The 23240-nt window shown below is 39.8% G+C and overlaps 1 protein-coding gene across 2 annotated transcripts in view; it reads left to right on the top strand.

Annotated features, from left to right (window-relative positions):
* Nucleotides 1–13643: 13643 nt before the first annotated feature.
* Nucleotides 13644–23240, top strand: part of znf385c (zinc finger protein 385C) — a 230355-nt gene continuing 220758 nt past the window's right edge. For both annotated transcript variants that reach the window (XM_066698414.1, XM_066698413.1), the window contains exon 1: nt 13644–13703. In XM_066698414.1, coding sequence (XP_066554511.1) covers nt 13655–13703 — 49 coding nt within the window. In that variant the 5' untranslated portion in view covers nt 13644–13654. The remainder of the gene's footprint in view (nt 13704–23240) is intronic.

The following is a 23240-nucleotide window of genomic DNA, read 5'->3' as shown; positions in this document are numbered from 1 at the left end:
AACAGGCCGAAGTAGTGCAATATTCTCGAGATATCTGTAATGTGACAGGCAATGAGATGCCCTATCTGTAATATGATTTTTATTTTTTAATTTTTTTTTATTAAATGCTAAATTCAATTTCAGATGTGGGCGATTGCATTGAAAGGTTCAGAAGGGAAATGCTCTGTAATACCCAAAGGAAAAAAGAATAGAATAGAAGAAACCTTAAAATTAGATGTATCTCACAGGTTTTTGCACCCTCATAGTCTATGCTGAACTGACATATTATACCATTTTTAAAAGTCTTTCAATTTCTGTGTCAGATTACTGTAGGGGTGGTAGTTTTCAGCCATTCTGGTATATTTCTAATACTATTTAAATGAAAGTGGAGAGTTACTTTCTCTCACAAACACTCACTTGAACAAGCCAGTATTAAATGCCAGGACTCTTAACTAAGACTACATAAGAAAAATTGTTCTGTATTACCATAGGCTTTTGTAACAATTGATGAATACCAAAGCACGACTGTTCACTGTGTATTAAATAGGTTGTAGGCCCATATTTGGTCTTTTTGACTGCTCTTGATTGATGATTGGGGGACTTTTGAGCTATTATAGTCTATTAGATCACTGAGAGTTCATCTACCTGTTTGACTATACCGTTGGAATAAATATATATTTCTCATAAGCCATATTTTTTGTATATATAGTGCCTTTGCAAAAGTATTCAGACCCTCTCACAGTTTTCACATTTTGTTGCTTTAAAGGTTGCAGTCATGACACTTTGAAGTAGGAATTCTTGTGTTATATACACAACAGAATCCACACATTCAATGCAAATAAAAAGAAAGAAGTACATAGATCATTAAAAAATTATACAAATGGAGAAGTCATGATTGCATAAGTATTCAAACCATTTGTTCTGTGCAAAGGTAAATTAATGACCTTAATGAGCTGCACAATTAGTTGAATGGCCTCTGTCTGTGTGCAATAATTTCAGAATAAATGCACTGTGAAGTTCCTTGGTCAGGTAGTGAATTTCAAGCATAGACTCAACCATGAAGACAGAAATGGATGGTAAAGATTTAAAACTGGGGTGAAAATTCACCTTTCAGCAGGAGAGATCCAAAGCACAAGGCCAAAGCTACACAACAGTGGCTTAAGAATAAGCAAGTGAATGTCCTTTAGTGGCCCAGTCAAAGACTTGACTATTGAGAATTTGTGGAAACACTTGAAAAGTGCTGTCCATGTCACGTACTGTGGGACACTGGAGCATCGAGACACAGTTGCGGGGTGTGCTGAAGGTGGTCAGACAGGCATGGATTGGATACCAGCACAACAGGGCAATCAAAGATAAGGCAAAGACGTGGTCGTGGTCACAGGCAAGGGTAGGGTGATCAGGCAAAGCGAATAACAAGGAAAGTCCAAGGTCGTGGTCGGAAGGCTAAGCAAGAGGTCAAAGATTCAAGGATCTATCAAGGCACGGGGAGACTGCTTGGAATTGTAGTGAATCCTGTCAAAACTTCACAAAGACAGAGTGTGAGTGATGGGTTTATATGTGGAGCAGAGGGAAGCAAGAAACCAAGTTGGGAGGTACAGGGCGAATGGCAGCAGAGGGTGATTGAACAAGTGCATATGGTGTTCAGGAATGTTGATTGATTGATTGAAGGGATCTGGGAGAAGTGACTGGTAAGGAAAGGTGATGGTGACATCTAGTGGGGATGTGTGGAGGTGCATTTAGACAGGGATTGTGACAGTCCATAAGCGATCCCCAAGCAACGTGAAAGAGCTTGAGTGAATCTGTCAATTTTAAAGTTTTAAAACAATGGTATGCATAATATTTTGATTTCACGTAATGGGACATCTCAACATCATCATTGGAAGGGTCTGAATACTTTTTCAAGGTACTGTATATTAGCCTATTTGTTGAAAGTTTATTATAGAAATCACTACATATTTTCAACCTATAAAATAAATATTTGGATTACAAATTAAAATATATTGAAAATAAATTCCGTATCATTTAAAAAAGGAGCCAATTTTGGCATATGAAATACAAAAATATGCCACATTTCTATCATATATTAAATTATATATTGATTTGTATGAGATTCCTGTTCTATGTTGAAGCATCTTGGAAGAACTAAGTAGAACAACATAATTACAGGGACTGCATGTCTTTAATTCTTGAACAGAGGCAATTACAGACCAATGTTATTTGATCAAAATTATTGACATTTTTTTTCCGAAGATGCCTTTAACAAAGGCAACTTGTGCAGTTTAACAATCGCCAACATACAATCTTCTACAATATACAAAATTAACAGCATTGACATAGAAATTTGTCTGAAATATAAAAATAAAAAGTCCCTGATTGGGATGGAGAAAGTCAACCTCAAGGACTACTTGACACAAAACAATGGCCGTTTACATACCGGTAAAAATGTCATGAGTGCTTTTAAGGTGGTACAGCTGCATTACAAATTCAAAGTGTTTTGGTTAATACTGTATTATTTTAGTAGTTCCCATTGTGTAACTTTGTTTTGTTTTGTTGATGTTTGTTGAATTTGTATTCAAATATAAACCAAAACCATTCAAAACATGTAACCAGACATCACCACCTTTAAATATGTCATGACAGTACTTCTAATGCCATGAGTCATGATTGTCATCTAAGCACAGCCAATGAAACAAAGACCAGGAATCTCAAGAGGAAGTGAAAATTAGCTATGTTTAAGACTGGAAATATTATGCCCTCCTTTACACAGTGTCTAAAGACTGGGAACAGATGATTATCAATTAAAAAAAATTAAAAAGCTTGTTTTGTGTTTTCCTTCTTTTTAATTTTTATTCTTCTCCATCTTCCACTTCCTCTATTTCGAGATGAAGTAAGAGAAGGTGCTGGTGGAAATTTGGCTTCATGCTTTTTCTGACAGTTACCCTGGCAACCAGGTAAATTGGAATTGAAAGAAAGGGAGAGCCTTTTCAAAGGGATGGCGTTGGTTACAGTAAATTAGAATGCAGAGGTGTGATGGGCTGTATTAGAAACACTGCAGTTAATGTTTGCCTGTTACAGGAATAGGAACAATACTTAAGACAGGCTGAAGAAAGAAGCCTTAGAGGTCGATTTATTTTCCAGTTTTAATTCAAGGGAAGTGTTTGCTTTGGTGGGAGGGAAGGGACCAAGCCTATTTTCTCTGTTCCTGTATTTGTATATTGGATATTCAATTTATCAGTCAACCAAAACAATTTGTTTACTCTATCCATTACTAATACAACATTTACTCCTTTACACCAGTTTTTGTGCCTCACTGGGTCAGGAGGGGGGTAAAGTGGTTGAATACACATCAGTGCTTATTGTACTCCAGTCTCTAATCCCTAATAAATAGAATTACCCCAATCTCTTAAATTAACATAAAACAGTTATGAAATATACAATTGTATACAATATATAATTCAATTGAAAACCCTACTTATATAATATGAAGATGTTGCAGTATGGACATTAAAATCAAGAATCAAGACTTGAAAATCAGATATGCGGCATCTCTATATGTGGTACAGCATTCTTAAGAAGTTGCATGTGGTCCGTTGAGAGAATCATGATAAACGTGGGTATGAATACACACATAGTTCACTTTGATACAAGTTGAAAAAATCTATTGCTAATTGACCATCGTTATGTTTTTTTTTAAATGTATTTGTTTTAAATTAAGTAAACATCTGACTGTGAAGAAACATTACAATGGTGCTTTGCTTCAAATGTCATGTTTGCTGTAACCCAAGATCATTTAGAGTTTACCGCCCCTATCACTTCTGATTGGCCCGTTGTAGAACACATGGGCATCTGTTGATTGGAATGGGTCGGGTGTCGTCACAGGGTGTAAATGGATGAATTTAGTGAACAACCTGTGAGGTAGGTTTTTCCCTGCACAGTCTGTTGTATTGGGCACTTAGTATATAGCTATATCTTATCACTGGTATCAGACCAATGTTTTTGCTTTGAAAGAGGTACAGCAAAGCGACCTGCTGTTGGCAAGGTTAAAGGTGATTAAACTGTTCTCTATGGACAAGCCTGCTTCGCACAGCTGATCTCAACACAAGCCAATGTGTTGTTTTCCTAGTTTCAGACCAGTCTTAGCTTGTCTCATTTTATTTTAACTTTGCCTTAATTGAAGTTAATCTTGTCTGTAATTTGCCTTAATTGAAGTCAATTCAGTTCAGCTGCTGAGTTGGTGAAAGTACATAGGTTGTAGAAAGGTGATTTAGTCAAGGACTAGCAGGAATTCTGTTCCAGGTGGAGCCAGTTAGGTGTGAATTGGAGGCAGGAAGACAAAAGCTACTTAAAGCAGCTGTTGAGAAAGAGCTGGGCTGTTTCTCGGTCACAAAAAGTCAAGCAGTTGACTAGGGAATAGGAACCAAGAGCATATGGCCACTACAGTGTCAGGTTTGCAGAATGATTGCCTTCCTTGATGAACTCATCCAAGAAGGTTTCATTTGTGAATGTTGTTGGACCGTGATCTCTAGGATTTCAACATGCCTTGATCTTGAGGTTCAGCTTGTTGATCTGCACTGTATTAGTGATATAGGAGAATGAGTCAATCAGCCCATGAGGGAGATGGTGTGCACACCAAAACCTAGGAGAGTTGAGACCTTAGAGCTGGACAACTGCTGGGTTACAGTAGGTCGTAACTGCAGAAAAGGGCACACACATCCCTTAGAGACATCCCAAGCAGGGCTGGTTCTAGACATTTGGAGGCCCTAGGCAAAATTTACGTTGGAGGCCCCCTCTTCTTGAGTGGTGGCCTGGTGTGGCCAATGCAGGTCAGGGCTCCCCGCCCAGGATTCGAGCCACTCACCTCTGGTGTTCTATGCCACAGCGGTTCCAGCACAGTGGAGTGTTAAGCCCTCTACGCTAACAGGCTGAGACTCCTTACATAGGAGGATTAACACTATACTACTTTTACCGAGGGGTTACGTAATTTTGTAACGATCTCATTATGACACGAATGAGCCCTGTTACACTCGCGTATAGGGATGTTATGGTTATGGAGGCCCCGCCTCCAAGCCCGAGGCCCTGCTGGACACCAAGTTGGACAGTGACAGCTCAGAGGGTGATGGGAGGGCAGTTGAGCACCAGAGCACCATGGTGCCCACTCCCCCCAAGAACAGGGAGGTAGTTATAGTAGGAGATTCAATCCTGTAGATCACACAGTGTGTTCTAGTGATAAGGAGACCCGCATGGTATCTTGCCTGCCTGGTGCTCAGGTTGCAGATCTCCCTAAACTAGTAGACGGGCTATTGGCCAAAGCCAGGGGGAATCCACTGGTCATGGTCCACATTGGAACCAATGACATGGGAAAGGTAGAGCAGAGGTTCTGCAAGACAAATTTAAAGAGTTAGGAAATAAACGAAAGACCAGAACCTCCACGGTAGTTTTCTCTGAAATCTGTCTGGTACCACGTGCATGGCCAGGGAGACAGGCAGAGATTAAAAAGTTTAACACGTGGTTGAAATCTTGGTGTAGGGAAGAGGGTTTTGGATTTATGTAGCATTGGTCTTTCTTCTGGTATAGATGGGACCTGTACAAACCAGACGTCTACATCTAAACAGAAGGGGGGCTAATGCATTGGGAAAGTGTATGTGCAGAGTAATTGAGAATCTTTAAAACTAGGGACCAGGGGGGCAGGGAGCTCTGACAATGGGAAATGTTCCTCTAAGGAACGAAAACCAAGGGAAACTACTAGTAGGAAAGTCCTGAAATGTTTGTACCTCAATGCCAGGAGTATAAGGAACAAAATGTTAGATCTAGAAGCCACAGTGGTGGTGGGTGACTATAATGTTGTAGGAGTGACAAACATGGCTTACAGAAAATTGTGGGGATGAATACAAGTTGAAAGGATACACAGTTTGGGAGGGATAGGCAAAATCGAAGAGGGGGTGGGGTAGCATTATATGTCAAAAATGACATTTGAGGCAGAAGAACTCAAATTACATCCTAGAATCTTTGTGGGTTAAACTTTTGAACAAAGGAGGATTAGCGGTAGGAGTATGTTACAGACCACCCAACTCAGATATTCAGCAAGATGTTGCATTGTACAGTGTAATCAGGACTGCATGTAGCAAGGATGTGGGTGTTATAATGGGTGATTTCAATTTCCCAACCATAGACTGGGAAAGCTAACAATAATAAAAAAAAAAGCAGAAAGCAGAAATAGAAATGGTTGAGATGGTAAATGACTGCTTTCTAACTCAATTTGTCAGAGAACCAACCAGAGAGAGAGAGCATGCATTGACTTGATCTTTTCAAATGATCAAGATATTCAGAGGGACACTAGTTAGAGAACCAATGGCAAACTGTGATCACAATATGGTTAGATTTGAGGCATTTTTTCAAAAAACAAGGACCAAGTCTAAAACAATGGTCTACAATTTTAGAAAAGCAAACCTTGAAGGTATGAGGCAGCACTTAGAAGAGGTAGACTGGAGCACAGTGGATACAGATTCAGTTGAAAATGGTTGGTTATATTTTAAGAATATACTACTTGAGGCTCAGGAGAAATTTGTACCAAAACCTATCAAATTGAGGACCAATAAACATTGGCTAAAATAGTTTAATAGAAGTATGCAAAAAAATATCAGGAGAAAGAAAATGTTGTATAGCACATACAAAAGTAATAGATATGAAACAAAATACAAAGAATATGCAAAGAGATCTTAAGAAAGGGATCAGGAAAGCAATAGGGACATAGAATGAAACAGCTCTTGGAGCTAAAACTAATGCAAAGAGCTTTTTTCAATACTACTACAGCAAGCAGTCAATAAAGGAGTAATTGAAATAGATAAAGGGCAAAAATGGAAGTATCTTGGAAAATGAACAAGATGTGGCAAATGTTCTAAATGAGTATTTCACAGAAGTTTTTACAAAATAAAAAATTGATAACATGCCACAGGTTAGCAATCAGTCCAGTCAAACCCTGAGAGAGATCTGGATAAATGAGGAGGAGGTACTAAAGGGACTAGCAGAATTAAAAACAAACACATCACCTGGGCCAGATGGTATATTTCCAACAGTACTTATTTATAGGAAATTATTTATAGGCCGCTAACTCAAATATTCCAAATGACACTTAGAACAGGGGATGTGGCAACTGACTGGAAGACAGCAAATGTCATACCAATCCACAAGAAAGGGGACAAAACTGAGCCTGCATCAGTCTGCATTAGTTGTAAAATGTTGGAAAAAATGATTAGACAGAAAATAGAGGAACATCTTAACATAAACATTTTCTTGGAGGTTGTCAACATGGGTTTAGACGAGGCAGATCATGTCTAACTAATTTATTAGAATTTTTTGAACATGTAACTGCAGCGTAGATTATGTGAAAGCATATGATATGATATACTTAGATTTTCAAAAAGCTTTTGATAAGGTTCCACTCCAAAGACTGATCCTCAAATTGGAAGCTGTAGGCATTCAGGGTAATGTAAGTAGATGGATTATGAACTGGTTGATAGGAAACAGAGGCTGTCGAATAGAGGAGTTGCTTCTAACTGGAGTGAGGTTGTTAGTGGAGTTCCACAGGGATCAGTATTAGGGTCTTTGCTTTTTATAATCTATATTAATGACCTGGACTCTGGGATAGTTAGCAAACTTGTCAAATTTGCAGATGATACTAAAATAGGTGGCTCAGCAGATACAATCTTGGCAGCACAGGTTTTTCAAAGGGACTAAGATAATATTCAGTTGTGGGCCGACACCTGTCAGATGAAATTCAATATGGACAAGTGCAATGTATTACATGGAGGTAACAAAAATGTCCACTATAATTACACTATGGGAGGAATAGAACAAGATGAAGTAACGCATGAGAAAGACCTAGGAGTCCTAGTTAGAGCTCATCTGGAATACTGTGTATAGTTCTGGGCTCCACACTTCAAGAAAGATATCGCTGCTCTATTGGCAGTTCAGAGGAGAGCAACTAGACTTATTCAAAGGTTTGAAGGGAATGTCCTACTTGGAGAGACTGAGGGAACTGAACCTTTTCACCCTGGAACAGAGGAGACTACATGGGGACATAATTAAAGTCTTTAAAATCATGAAAGGCATCGACCACATTAAACCAGACGAGCTTTTCCAGATCAGCAGGATCACACGCACCCGGGGACACAAATTCAAGGCATTCAAGATGGAAAACAGGAGACACTTCTTCACACAGAGAGTTGTCACAATCTGGAACAAACTCCCCAGCGATGTGGTTGAAGCTGAAAATTTGGGAACATTTAAAAATAAACAGGATAGGATCCTTGGATCACTTAGTTATGAATGGACACCAGACGAGCAGGATGGGTCGAATGTCCTGCTCTTGTTTCTATGTTCAATATTTTCTGTGGTATGTTCTGAAGTTCAATGTGCTTAGGCTTTGCACAGCTGATCTCAGCACAGGCCAATTTGTAATCTAGACATTGTTTACTATTGTGTTGTCACAGTCGCCCTTTGCTTCCGCATTGTGTTTTTGAAAGGCCACTGTGCAAATCAATGGGGCAATGCATTCTCAATGCATTTTACAGAAGCTGTGTGACAAGGTTATGAATGTATAGTAGATGGACAAATATCTTTAAAATAAGCTACATCTAATTTACTCATGAAAAAATCAGATCCAGGACATTTTGTGAGACCATTAGCATTGATGCCGTATTTCTAAAGAAATTATTAATTAGACATTCTAAGCAGGATCACAATCAGAACTATTCAGAAAATGCTCCCAGAAACAGGATACGATTGCCAGCCCAAGCACAGCTCTCATTAACTTATTGGGACCAATTATTGTCTTCCTTGGTTAAGATGAACATTAAGGTCCTTTTCTACCAGGTGGTGGTGCTCTGTATGTTTTCTTTCACCTTAGGATATGAGATACACAGAGAGGAAGTGTATCGTGGGCCTGTGGTAATAACAGCCTGCCTGTCTATTCAGAAGAGACAATGAAGCAAAGGCACAGATTTCACTGTCAGCAACCCTGACCAATCACCCAGGGTGCACTGGCATGTCATGTGAACCAGCAAGTTCATTTTTCAAAAGATCAGTGTGAATGCAAAAATGATCTGGGCTTTTGCATCGAACCAGCAAACTGAACAGAATCTACTTTCATGTTAGACATGTACGTTCGAATTCTGTGTTAAGGGGTGTTTGGGATTTTTACACTGTATATGTGAAAAGGCCTTGAGGTATTAACAGTCAGTATGAAATGAAAAAAGTAGAAACACTACTGCACAACAGGGGTCTTCATCCTTGGTTGTGGAGAGCTGTGGAGTCAGCTGATTTTCAACCCAACTGAGATCTCAATTAAGCAACTCAATCATTGGATTAATTAGTTGAGATTAACATGAGTTGTACCTGCTGTTTGAAAAGGACCAGGTTTGCAGATCACTGCTGTAACATTAGAATACAATACAATTAGAAGTAAGACCAACTGTCACTGCATTTAAAGCAATCAAAAATAGTTCAGAGCTACGGCAGGATTTGACAACTGCACAATGCTTCCATGATATACTTGCACTGTTGCTGCTAAATTCATTTAACCTCTTTATTTTATCAAATTGTTTGCAGCACAAACTCACAACTGTGCAGAGAAGTACTGAAATACTCAAATTCAACTCTTCAAGATAAGGAAATCCAATCCCAGAATGTAACAGAGATGAAAAAACAAAATGCAGTTCATCTTCTGTTAATAATTTACGACAATTGATTCTTGAAACTAATATACATATTCTTCTAGCAACTGTTCCTTGGCAGTAACACCAGGCCGTTCATCTCTTAAACTGTTCGTTGCTAAGATGTGAGCTCTGAGCTGGACACTAGAATCCACACTCTGCCATGCAGACCAACATGTTATAGTGATGTATTATTTATATTTATTTGTATAGAGAGGAGATATTACGCAGCACCACAAATTGCAATGGCTTTGACATGAACAGGGATCGATGGCAAAGTGCTGGGTAAGGTAATGCACATAAATGATCAGATTGTTACGATGTGTTTCCAGACTTATTGCTTGAGCACTTCAGAAACGAAAAAAGGGAAATGCTTAGAGTGACTTATATGAACCTAAGCTGAACTGGCATAAAATGTGAATGTTTCCTCTATAAATAACTCTAGCTTGTCACAGGCTGCTGATTTGCAAGCACATAGTCCCCCCTTCGCCCCTGACTGATTCTAGAATCTGTTTTAGGGAACTAGAGAAATGGGCTTAATGTCAGTGTGGACAGTACAACAGTATTACGAAGCAGATGTCTCTCTGAAGCCGGTGTCTCTGGCAGGGGGCTTTTTCAACATGCACTCAGACTACTCTGGACTGTAGCAGAGGTGCTGGAACGGAGCGATGTCATTAGCCAGGGAAACTGTTCCTCATCTTTCATGAGCTTTAGCTTACATGCGCAAGCATCGGGCTCTGCTTTCAAGTGCATACCATGAATAACAGACAGTGTGTGTCTGTGTGTGAGTGAGAGAGACTGACAGATAGAGAGAAAGGGGGGGTGAAAGGCAAAAAGGTATCAAGGAATATGGAGGGCATGAATAAAAAAGAATGAACCACTTTTAAAGGGAAGAAGATAGAAAGGAAATGAAGTGAATTACATGGAAGAGAAAAAGAAAGCAAGCAGGAAGTAAGGAGAGAAGGAACAAAAAAAAGAAAGTATGACAGAAAATTAACTGGTGAATGAAGAAGCAAGGAAAGGAGGGAGAAAAAGAGGAAGGAAGAATGAAGAAAGTAGAAAGCTGGGAGACAGAGAGAAAGGAAAGAATTGAAATGAATTAACAATATAAAGACAACACCACACTAAAAATGGATGTTTACAATAGCTTTCAATTAAAAAAAAAAAAAGCAGTGTGCAGTGACAGGAGAGCTCGCCGTGTCCATATTATCTTACAGGCCGTGGAGGACGCAGCCTGCACTCAGGATTTATTTTTATGAGCCCCGCCGTTGGTTCAGTGAGGTGCCAGGCACTTGCAGGGAAGGACATAGCTCGAACACCAAGTATGTTTCCACAGCGCATCCATCACTGTCTGCCTGACAGCTGTCTCACGCTGGACGGGCCTACGAGGACGCGTGCCCTGCGCGGCAGCCTACAAAGTGACCCCAAGGCATCTGGCTTGACTCGGGACCAAAAATCTTAATGAGTAGGTGCTACATGGTGAAAGACAATAAGTTGTTGAGGATTTAAATATCGATGGGAGCAAGTTGGCGTAATTTTCCTGTGTCAGGACACTAATATGGATTGTGACGGAGCCGCCCGTTGGTGTTTGTGTTCAAAGAGGGCATGTGGAATTAGTAAGACTGCTAATTTGACACGTACACAAATGGGTTACTGATGGTTCGCAGAATAAAATGATCTGCTTAGAATACAATTGCTTTGCTGTACAGCGGCTGCCCTAAAAGGAAACAGTGTCACGCGGCAGTCTCGGATGTCTTCTCGTTACTATATACGTGGTTAGAGGTCCTATGTGAAAACCTGTTATATGTTGGCAAGTGTACGCCTAATCCACTCAGTGTCACAATAGTCCAAAAGCAAATTATGAATACTGCCATTATGGTATGTTTACATTGTTAAGGCTGCCACCTTTTAACATGTCATGTCATAAACTCATGTACACCGAGTTCTATACAAACTCAATTGGACGACAAATAGATTTTCAGGGTGTCCCTTTATTGTGTGGGTTGTTTAGACAATATGGTGAAACTGTTGAAATTCTTTCCTTAAATAATAATTTTCCTTTCCTTTTCATTAATGAAGTTTTCATAACCAAACTAGGTTTTCTTCAGGCCTTAACACAAACCAGCCAAACTCCACACACATACACTCTCACACAAACGCACACCACCCAATTTCTTTTGTTTTTCTCCATTTTGTATAATAATAATGGTAACACTTTACAATAAGATACCATAATTCCTCATGAATTAATATATGAATACCATAGGATTTAAACATCAATACATCATGACCATCATGATCACATGTAGCTGTAGATCATGTAAAAGCATATAATATGATATACTTAGATACTTAGGGAGATTATTTATAGGCTGCTAACTCAAATATTCCAAATGACACTTAGAACAGGGGATGTGCCAACTGACTGGAAGACAGCAAATGTCATACCAATCCACAAGAAAGGAGACAAAACTGAGTCAGGAAATTACAGACCAATCAGTCTCACCTGCATTACTTGTAAAATGTTGGAAAAATGATTAGACAGAAAATAGAGGAGCATCTTAATGAAAACCATATTCTTGGAGATTGTCAACATGGGTTTAGACAAGGCAGATCATGTCTTACTAATTTATTAAAATTATTTGAACATGCAACTGCAGTGGTAGATCATGTGAAAGCATATGATATGATATACTTAGATTTTCAAAAAGCTTTTGATAAGGTTCAACACCAAAGACTGATCCTCAAATTGGAAGCTGTAGGCATTCAGGGTAATGTAAGTAGATGGATTATGAACTGGTTGATGTCTAGGAAACAGAGGGTGTCGATTAAAGGAGTTGCTTCTAACTGGAGTGAGGTTGTTAGTGGAGTTCCACAGGGATCAGTATTAGGGCCTTTGCTTTTCTAATCTATATTAATGACCTGGACTCTGGGATAGTTAGCAAATTTGTCAAATTTGCAGATGATACTAAAATAGGTGGCTCAGCAGATACAATTTTGGCAGCACAGGTTATGCAAAGGGACTCAGATAATATTCAGTTGTGGGCCGACACCTGACAGATTATATTCAATGTGGACAAGTGCAATGTATTACATGGAGGTAACAAAAATGTCCACTATAATTACACTATGGGAGGAATAGAACAAGATGAAGTAACGCATGAGAAAGACCTAGGAGTCTATGTGGACTCCTCACTCTCCCTATCCAAACAATGTGGGGAAGCAATAAAAAAGGCAAACAGGATGTTAGGGTATATTGTTAAAAGTGTAGAATTTAAAACAAGGACAGTGATGTTCAGACTGTACAATGCACTAGTTAGAGCTCATCTGGATACTGTGGACAGTTCTGGGCTCCACACTTCAAGAAGGATATCATTGCTCTAGAGGCAGTTCAGAGGAGAGAAACCAGACTTATTCCAGGTCTGAAGGGAATGTCCTACTGAGAGACTGAGGAACTGAACCTTTTCACCCAGGAACAGAGGAGACTACGTAGGGACTTGATCCAAGTCTTCAAAATCACATCAAACCAGAGGAGCTTTTCCAGATCAGCAGGGGGACACGGGCACAACTGCAAATTGGTCTTCAAGGCATTCAAGACCGAAAACAGGAGACATTTCTACACACAGAGCAGTTACAATCTGGAACAAACTCCCCCAGACATTCAAAAATAGACTGGACGTGATGCTTGAATCACTTCGTTATTAATGTACATCAAACCAGCACCACGGGTCGTTCTGGCCTCCCCTCGTTCGAAAACTTTGTTATTTTCTTATATAGACACAAGTGGAGAGAAACGTATGAACTGGACTGGAGAAGAATTGAATAGTAGGCGCGCTCCCGCAGTCGCTGTGCCGCCCTGTGCACAGACAAAGCGCGCCCACAGCCCGAGCGCGCCACCCGGAGCGGGGACAGTGCGCGGCGCCGCCGTGCTGTCGGGAGCGCGGCCGGGTTGTCACAGCAGAGCGATGCACGCCGCGGACGAGCTCGGACGGACTCGGACACGCAGCGGGACAGGTAGGCGTCAAAGCCAATATTTACCACGTCTGTGGCTTTAAAACATCTGGTCCTGGGCGCATTTGCTTCGATATGTCATTAGAGAGCAAGTATGTGTGTGTCTTAGCGCAGAATAGTGTCCTTCAGTCTTGAATGAATGGCTGAAATGCACCTATTTCCCCAGGCGCGAGAAAAAAAAACACAAAAACAAGTGCAAGTCGCATTTGAGAGGAACTACAGCGTGTGTTGGCCAGCGCTTACTCATCCAAAACTATCAAGAGGTTTTTGTTTCCCAGTGCAGTGCTGTCAAATCCATGTCATCATCCCAGTGCCACAGCATCCTCGGTGCAGGTGACAGCAGCGGAGTCAGGTCTGCCTCGCTGACGGACAGCATGTCAGCCACCTGCGCTGCTCCCAGTGAAGAGTCGTGCTGGAGTTTGCTGTCCGTGAGTGACGCCCTGCTGCTGCTGCTGCTAGTAAACGTGCCGTCAAACTTACTTGTTCCGAGTTGTGCTGCTGTGGAGTGCATTGTTACAGAGCAGATGCAGGGCTAAGATACTACTACAGGCGCTTTACATGTGTTTGGCTAAATACATACACCAGAAAACCCAACTGTGTTATCGTGTTCCTTATTCCTATTTCTGTGTCTCCTTTTGTGTGTGTTTTATTTTTGAAGTCTAACGACAGCTCACTTAATCCCCCGCACTTTGGGAGCATTAGCGGGCGATGTGGGGCTGTGCGTTAAAGTCGCTGTTATTAATGGGCAGAGCAGACTAGAGCATCACTCCACAGCCCCCCAGTGAGAGTTCATCTGTGTCTAGTATGTATATATGCCCCCCAACAAACAAACACCACCCACAAAAAACAATGCCAATCATATTTATACAGCAGTAGCCAGTAACAAAACTATATTCTTTTAGTTCCAATTGGAGAGCTGTGCTGATTTGTAGCAGTGCCCTTGTGGATAGCATAACCAAGGCAGTTTATTTTAGATAACAGGACTGTAAGTATCTTATGCGTATTATAAAAATGTGTATTTCAATGAAAATGCTGTAGTGGACGTGTTGTTTGGGTGATGGGTGGGAGACCTGGTGCTTATCAAACATGCTCTGCTGTTCTTGAACCGTCATTATGGTGTCTGATAATTACAGTGTGTTTTATACTGGTTGTACATTGAGTTCATTCCAAGTCCTTTAATTTGTTTCTGTATCGTTTTTATTTCCCCTTCTCCACTGATGTCTGGTGTCCTTGAATATAAAGGTGTCGCGGATTTGAAAGTTGGTGCTGTGTCTGTCATCTCCGTTGCAGCGCTCTTTCTGTCTCATGTTTGCTGCCTTCTTATCTCCCCAGTCATCTAAACAGAAACCTTTCGTGATGCTGTTTTCCTTGCAGTGAAAAGGAAAAAAAAAAAGAAAGAAAAAAGAAAGCCTGGTATCTCTAGACACACAGCGAGGATCTTTGCTTTGATGCTGCCTGAAGATGTTTTCTCTTCTGTGTGCAGTTAAAGCGAACAAAAACCTGATAATGATAATGCGGGCTTTTCTCCTGTATAAAGTTAGTTTACGCGCTATCCAGTGTGAATTAGAAGTGGGCTGCTTGTAATATATGCATGTGTTTACATCGTATAACGGCCTTCCGTTGGGTTTCTTCTCAACGCATCAATCTGTAAGGCAATCAAGTTTCCCACCTGCCTTATCGACGGAAAAACTGCCAGAATACAGGAATATTTCAAGGGAGAAATGTGGTTGGAGCCGTCTAGAGATCTTACTAATGATACGGATGTTGACGGTTATTCATTTCTAATCGCAAATCATAATCTGCAGGCATAATCCGAAATCTGTCTCTTCAGATTGTATTTCATCTTATTTGCCGAAGGACTCGTTTCCAAAGTCGTTTTCAAGGGCAGGATGGTGGTGAAGTAGGTTTGGGTTGAAAGTGGGGAAGGTACAACACGCACAGGTTGCAGGATCCGAATCAGCGCTCAGGACGACCATCAGGTCTGCAGTGAGCTGTGACTTCAATCACTTGTTTTATGGGACCAGAACCACACACACACACACACACACACACACACACACACACACACACACACACACACACACACACACACACACACACACACACACACACACACACACATCCATCCATGTCTATCTCTCTATACACACCAACCTAACCCAGATTGACCGCCCCACAATAATTGGTTGAGTCTGTGGGTGTGGATTGAGTTTCTGTGTAAAAACACAAAACTATGATAAATGATGTGTACGATGTAGCCAGGTGCAACGAAAACATTGCAACATTGTGAATGGTCGCTCTTCTGCAGTGTTTTGCGAATACATGGACACTTTGTAGAGTTATCACAGCACATGCGAACTAGTGTGCACATTGCTTCATACTTACTATGTATGTTTACAATGTATGTATTGATACTGGTTTATCTTGCAACTGCTTTGAGTGGGAGAAATTGCAGGTCTACATAAAATCTCAACGTCATCTTTGGTAAAAGTGTAAAGCAACTGCAGTGTCAGGACTATAATCCCTTGAGGTAGCGAAGCCCTCTGTGCTACTATACTAACGCAAAGGCAACGAAAGCCGCGCTGTCTTACCTGAGCCGCGATAATACGAGAACTTGTAATTGTGTGTGTGGCTTCAAGAAACGGGTTGACCCGTAATAGGCTGCTTCGGCAGGTTAAATGGCATTTCCTCCCAACAAAAAGAGTGTTTCTGACGCCGAATACAATCCTGCAAATTGGACTTGGGCGGAGTGAGCCGGAGTCTATTACCAGCTGACAGCAACGATTTGACTGTTTCATACACAGGGCTGTAGCTGCCAGCAGTGCTTTACACACACTCCGCTAAACGGCTCCCTCGCAAACATAAGGCACGACCGGCCGCGGAAGCGCCGTTATTTCTGGGGCCATACAACAAAACAATTCATATTTTATTATTTCAGAAAGGTGAAAAAGTGACCTGCAATGCATATGAATTATTGTATTGGCGATAGTATAGTAGCCTGCCTTAAGGAGTTTTCTGACGCTCTCTTCTTTTTACTTTTCTTTTTATACCACCCTGCATGTAGTATCTATCGAATTCCCTTTACACCCGAGGTATTTATACATCTCTGGAAAGGGCATAAAGGAAAGCCCGAGGATAGCTCTTTGCGAACAGTTTAGGCAGAGGAGACACCTCGGTCAAAATCTGGGTGTAAAACTACTAATTAGATTAATATAAGCACCGATTGGCCGGGAAAGCTCAGAGGAGAGCTCGGTGTGCTGATGGAAGCGGCAGCAAATGAATTCTGGCAATGTAAGACATTTACAGCGCGTAACAGAGCAGTGCTCATTATGCCATTAAAAAAAGTTAACATCGTTTTCAATTACCATTTTTTCCCTTTCTAAGACACTGCCCGTGACCTTTTAGCAGTACATTCATCAAACGCAGAGAATGAACTGGCTTAATCCCAAAGCACTTGACTGTGGCTGTCACTGTTCAGTTAGTTATATAAATACATCCTATTGTAATTGTTTTAATTTCTTGCAAAAGTATTTATTTTAAAAGAAGAATTCCCAGTTTTGTAGTTTTGTTGTAGATGGTGAGCATAAATTAAAATCCTTCCTGGGAGACCAGGCAGACATTGTTGGATATCTATAACTGTATATTGTATTATTCCTAAATCATACATCTGCAAACACCTGAATCTTCTAAATGAATTATGCCCAGTACTCTTGTCAATTGATTACTTGTAATGCTTGGGAAATGTGAAATAAGACCCTACCAGACTTAGCCACCCATATTGTAGAGAATGCCCAAGCCTGTATGCAGGTGCCTGGTACACCCCAGTCAACAAATTGGCTACCTGAGCAGCTCTGGGGCTACAGCTCCTATGGGCTAAAAAGCTCATTTTAATCTTTGTACTCTTCTCCTGATTTAACTCCCTCCTTCTGATTGTAGTATTTAATGGGTGAGAGGCCCATAAGGAACAATGAAATATCTTGTTATGAGTTGCCATTTCTGCTGAAAGCTTTACTTGATTGCTCCCCATTTACCCTGCAGGGATCTGGTGAGATCAGGGAACTGGATGCTGTAAATGGACTATGGCAGTGCTTCAAGTTGCGAAAGTTGTAATTTGCACTTTATTTTTGTGCCTATTTTATGGATGATGGAAAAGCATTGCACTGTTGGTTGTAGCCAGTAGGTGAAGTGTTATAGCTGAATGCACATTTTACTTTATTTTTCTTTCTCTTCCTCTTGAAAGTTTTCCTAATCAGTGCTAGATTATGAATCACAGCTCTACTAAGCTCATAATAAAAGCAAACACATGCCATGTTTTGATTCTTTGCAACGGTTTAAAGCCTCATTACCACGCTCTGCTTAAAGCAGCCCCTGATTTGACATTTAAAACAACAGTTCGTCTCAATTATAATGTTTTTGGTGCAGCAGGGTTTCAGGGCCTCTGTGCTCAATCGGGTCATGTTTTAAAATAGAATGGCCAATTATTGTGTGAATTTTACAGGGGAGATCTTTTGGCCCCTGTGTAGTTCACTATATATACCGTAAAACTTCAATGAAACACCCCGGCGTGTATTCGAAATAACTGCAGAAAGCAAAAAGCCCTCTTATGCAGGGTATGAAGAGCCTGAAAACATTGTAGAATTAGACTAATAGGCCAGGCTTTTATTTCTTATTTTAAAAATTATTATTATTATTATTATTATTATTATTATTATTATTATTATTATTATTATATATAATTATTATTATTATTATTAATAATAATAACAACAACAACAACAACAACAACAACAACAACAACAACAACAACAACAATAATAATAATAATAATAATTTGTTTTCCAAAGACGCAACAAATCACATTCAATGTATGGATACACTGGATTGAAACCAAGATTCCGGTAATTCTGTTAGCAGTTTAAGATTCGATATACTGTGAACTCTAGATAAACACAACAAACACAAAACAACGGTGGAAATATGCTTTAAACCAAACCATCAACATTATGCTTCATTAATGTCGTAATTGACAGTTAAATCACTACAATTAACAGCAATACAAGTATACAGCTATATATATATATATATATATATATATATATATATATATATATATATATATATATATATATATATATATATATATATATATAGTTAGTTAGTGAGAAATAAAAACACACATGATGGTGTGTTTTGAATTAATATACGGTATATATATATATAATGAAAACCAGAAAACTGAAAAAAATAAAAATACAAGTTTACATAAATATGTGTGGAATGTTGTTCTAAATGTATTAATGCATCTTTAGAAACTGTATTGATTTCCCTTATTTTTCAAACATTTTCAAGTGTGTTTTGTAACAGCAGTAGAGCGGGCAACCCGGCGTTTATTAGAGACCGGCTTTTGTTTACATGATTATGCAAATCAACCCTGCGAGTATTTGAAGTTTTACGGTATATGAATAGTGCTGTGACATCACACTTCTGTATGACTCAAGCTCAGAGCTGCACCGCTGAAGCATCGCTTGTACATAATAACAGAAATCAATAACCACACGTGTTTTTTTTTTTTTTAACCATTTCTGTGACGATCTGTAAGAGGCCTAGTGGCAGATGCCTTCATAAACTGCAATCGGGACAATTCCTATGGATAGCTGTTATCGCACAACAATCATCACAGCAATAAGTAGTATTACACATCCCAGAGGTGACACTTGCTACTAGCAGTTTAGACTGCTACAATTAGGTTAACATTGTAAAAACACACAGAATTACCAAATGACTTCTGTTTAAGCATCTTTCACTTCTCAGTTCTTCTATCCAGGTACATAACATAACAAGATTTTCATCATTTATTAAATCCCCACAAATTACATGGACATTTTGTGTTTATTAAGCGTGTCAAAGAAGTGACAAGCAAATCCAATTACCAAATTAATAATCAAGGGAATCTAGTGGCAAAAACAGCTGAAAGCGTTTAGTTGGTGAAAGTCATCCATTATTTTCACATTCACCACTTCTAGTTGTTCATTCTCCCAGAGCTTCTGAGAAACAGCTAGGTGTGCCATCATGATCTGCATTAAAATAGCTGGAGAAATTGCTGCTGCTGATGTTATCATTAGAAAAAGCATAATAGGCCATTGTAGACCTTTAAAATGTATTTATAATTATGGTTCTTGCTATAGTGGTGATTATTCCCATACTTGTGGTCATTGGTGAACAACCATGCTTTTTAAACTTGATTGGTGCCTAATTGTGTATCTGTGTCAACGCTGTTGTGTGCTGGTAGTGATCGAACTTTAAAATAATGATGGGTACTGATTTATTTAATAGCTTGTTGTGAATAAAGGAGCAATGACTTATCATGCAACATCGATTTAATAGGCTGCTTTACCACGACAATCACTGATTCTGCTTTGCTGAATGCCTTGCCAAGACGAAGCCACCTAATTATTTAAAAGCTACATTGTATTTGGCTCCACATACTTTGCATTACACTTTCATTAACGGCACTCACTGTAAGTTATTATAGTGTCAGAAAAGCCGTCAGATTCCCCCGCAGGGCTTCATACACTAGGATTGTTGGTGTCTTTTTCAGTACGATTCCTTCCAGAACTACTGTTTAGAAAGAGAAAAACAGGAAAGAGTAAAGGCAGGCATGAGAATGTAACTCAGCTGAAGGGTGTATCTCTGGGTTTACATGTGGAGGGTTCAGATGTTTCCCGGAGAATTAAAGCCTCCTCAGTTTTGGTCCTGGAGATCCCCCAGTCCAGCATGTTTTATAGGTCACCAAATTAAGGGTTACACATGACCCTGGATGAGCTGGGGCTCTCCTGGCCCCAGGTTAGAGACTACTGGTGATACTAAGTGGTGATTGCTTGATTGTGCCTTCTGCATTGGCAATATGGATATTCCCAGATAAGGCTACTCTCGAGCACAACATTGTGCCTAAATCTAGTGTGAATCACAATGTCTGAAAAATTGACTGGAGACACAGCCATATTCAGGACACTGGCAATCAGCAAAGAAAAGCCATGTAACATGCTTTACTGCATATTTAAAATAATGTCCATACATATTATTAGATTAAGGTGCTATATTTCAGAAACTAGAGTCAATATTCTTATCATATCTGTGTCCAATACATATATTTTAAATATTTATATACATATATTAATAAATACTGAACCTACCTAGTACTGAAAATAAATATTTTTTGTTTGCACACAGTGTATAGATATCACAGCAATTACAGTAACAACAGTATTCTGCTGTAAACACTAATTGAGACATCATAAACTATGCTGACCATAGTTTTAAAACTGTAGCTAAATCCAACTCCCATCTATCTTGCATGTACTTTAGTTTTGTGCATAATGTTACTCTGTTGGAGTTAAGACCTCAATGATACATATAACTACTGCAAAATACAACAGTAAGCCCATTGTTTGTTTTTATTGCAGGCACACAAAGTGAATATATCAGTCTATGATCAGGCCCAGAGTTTACTGTGAAAGGTATTGTGTAATATCCTTAAATGCACAGAAAAATATTTTGGTGTAGTATAATAAAAACCTATATAAACCAAGCATGGTCTAAATGTAATTGGTTGAGTCCATTAGTCCAGACAGTCCAGACTACGCCATAGCCAACTGTGATCGAGATTCCCCAAGGTGTGGAGTGCATTTGGAGGACGAGTGTATAAGCATGTGCGTGTGTTAGCTGCTCCATCCCATGCGACTTAAGAGTCATAGCGGTAAGCCAGGCTGCCTACAATTGGCAGTGCCACATAAGGAGGCAAATACTTATTTCCCTCATTAACATGCAAATCAATTTATAACTTTTTTGAAATGCGTTTTTCTGGATTTTTTTGTTGTTATTCTGTCTCTCACTGTTAAAATACACCTACCATTAAAATTATAGACTGATAATTTCTTTGTCAGTGGGCAAACGTACAAAATCAGCAGGGGATCAAATACTTTTTTCCCTCACTGTATTTGTATGGTATGAATATATATGGTAGTTCAGAGAGAACAAGAATGATAAGCAAAGTCTGGAGCATGGTAAAGGATTGTGACAGAACAAGACAGTTAGATGACGGCATGCTAGAGACTGTTGAGAGCATAGTAAATCATTAGCAGAGCAGAGTGAAAACATGATGAAGCACAGGGACAGCATGGCACAGCTCCTGAGCGGGCATGAGTAAGTGCAGGCCTGGCACTGTAAAGCACAGCCAGGGGGTTTCGAAGGCATCAGCAGAAGAAATACAGAGAGAGCGCTCAGATCTGTTAGCTCTCAGGCAGACTACCCTTCCCTCCTCACTCTATTAATCAGGTTCTGGGTGTTATAAGTTGGGTGTTCTGTGTGCCTCTGGCCGACTCCATTACAACAAACAAATAGAAAGTGTTGGGTTTTTTTTCCAACAAAGGTGAGTTGATTTATCTCCGTCGGAAATCCTCGGTGGTGGACAGGCTTGTTTCTCTCTGTGTTTGTATGCTTGTTTGTCAGTGTGATTGAGAAATTCAGTGCCGGAAGGTGATCAGTGACTAGTTTAAAGCAGCACTTTATTTTGTGCTTCTGGATTTCTTGATATTTCATGTAGTGCAAGGTATGCATGACTGTGACACATCTGCCCAGATTGTTTCTCTGCTTAGCTGACTGTCTACAGTATCTCGGAAGAAATAACTTATTGAAAGAGCTCTACAAGCTGGACAATGAGGACAAATGTAGGGGGCAGAATTAGGTGCTGTAGCGGTTTTAGGGTTACATTTATTGATGGGATAATATATATTAACCCCCCTAAAAAAAGCACTCTTATAGTTGTTCCGGGTGCCAAAAAAGTTAGAGAAACACTGGTCTATACTTTAGAGAAATAGTTAAATCTGTGCCGTAGTCTCTTTCCCTCTGTATTTTAAGAAACCAAGAAGTACTGTGCCCTTTTTATTTACTTTATTGCTTCAGTACAGAATGGATCCTCTATATATTTGCTAAACATCTACGGTGGTGTAAGTAATTGAATCTCTTGCAAATATATAATGTGGCAATCCTTAGCATACATGTTAGGCTACAGGCTGGGAATAATGTCTCTAACAGCTGGCCTAAGCATGCTTGCCCAGTGTAAAGATAGTAAGTTGTCAGCAAAAAAACAACAACCCACCTTTGCACCAGACAGAGTTAAGGGGTTAGCTTGGCCAGTGCTGGAAAGTACAGAGCAAAAAGCAGAGAGCAACAGTTCAAGTGATTCTGGTGTGGCTGTGCAGAGCTGGTCAGTGTGTTGGCACTAGGTCTATGACCTGCCATTGCATTTTAGGTTTGTGAGGTTTTTACACATGAATGCAGGCAAGATTTAATATTCACACAGAGGTTCTTCCAGATGGTGCAGGAGAAATGGCTACAGGGATGGTACACCTGGCAAACTGGTTATTAGAATAAAACATCTGACTCTCAAAACACAAGACCTCTTTGCCAGTTTGTATGCGTCAGGAGACGGCTTGTCAGTTTCAATATGTCCAGGCTTTCTTTCTGTGCTTTTTCTTTTCA

The sequence above is a fragment of the Amia ocellicauda genome, chromosome 3, assembly GCF_036373705.1.
Source record: "Amia ocellicauda isolate fAmiCal2 chromosome 3, fAmiCal2.hap1, whole genome shotgun sequence".
Classification (NCBI taxonomy): Eukaryota; Metazoa; Chordata; class Actinopteri; order Amiiformes; family Amiidae; genus Amia; species Amia ocellicauda.
The sequence above is the reverse complement of the archived record's forward strand: the minus strand, read 5'-3'. Positions and strand labels throughout refer to the sequence as shown.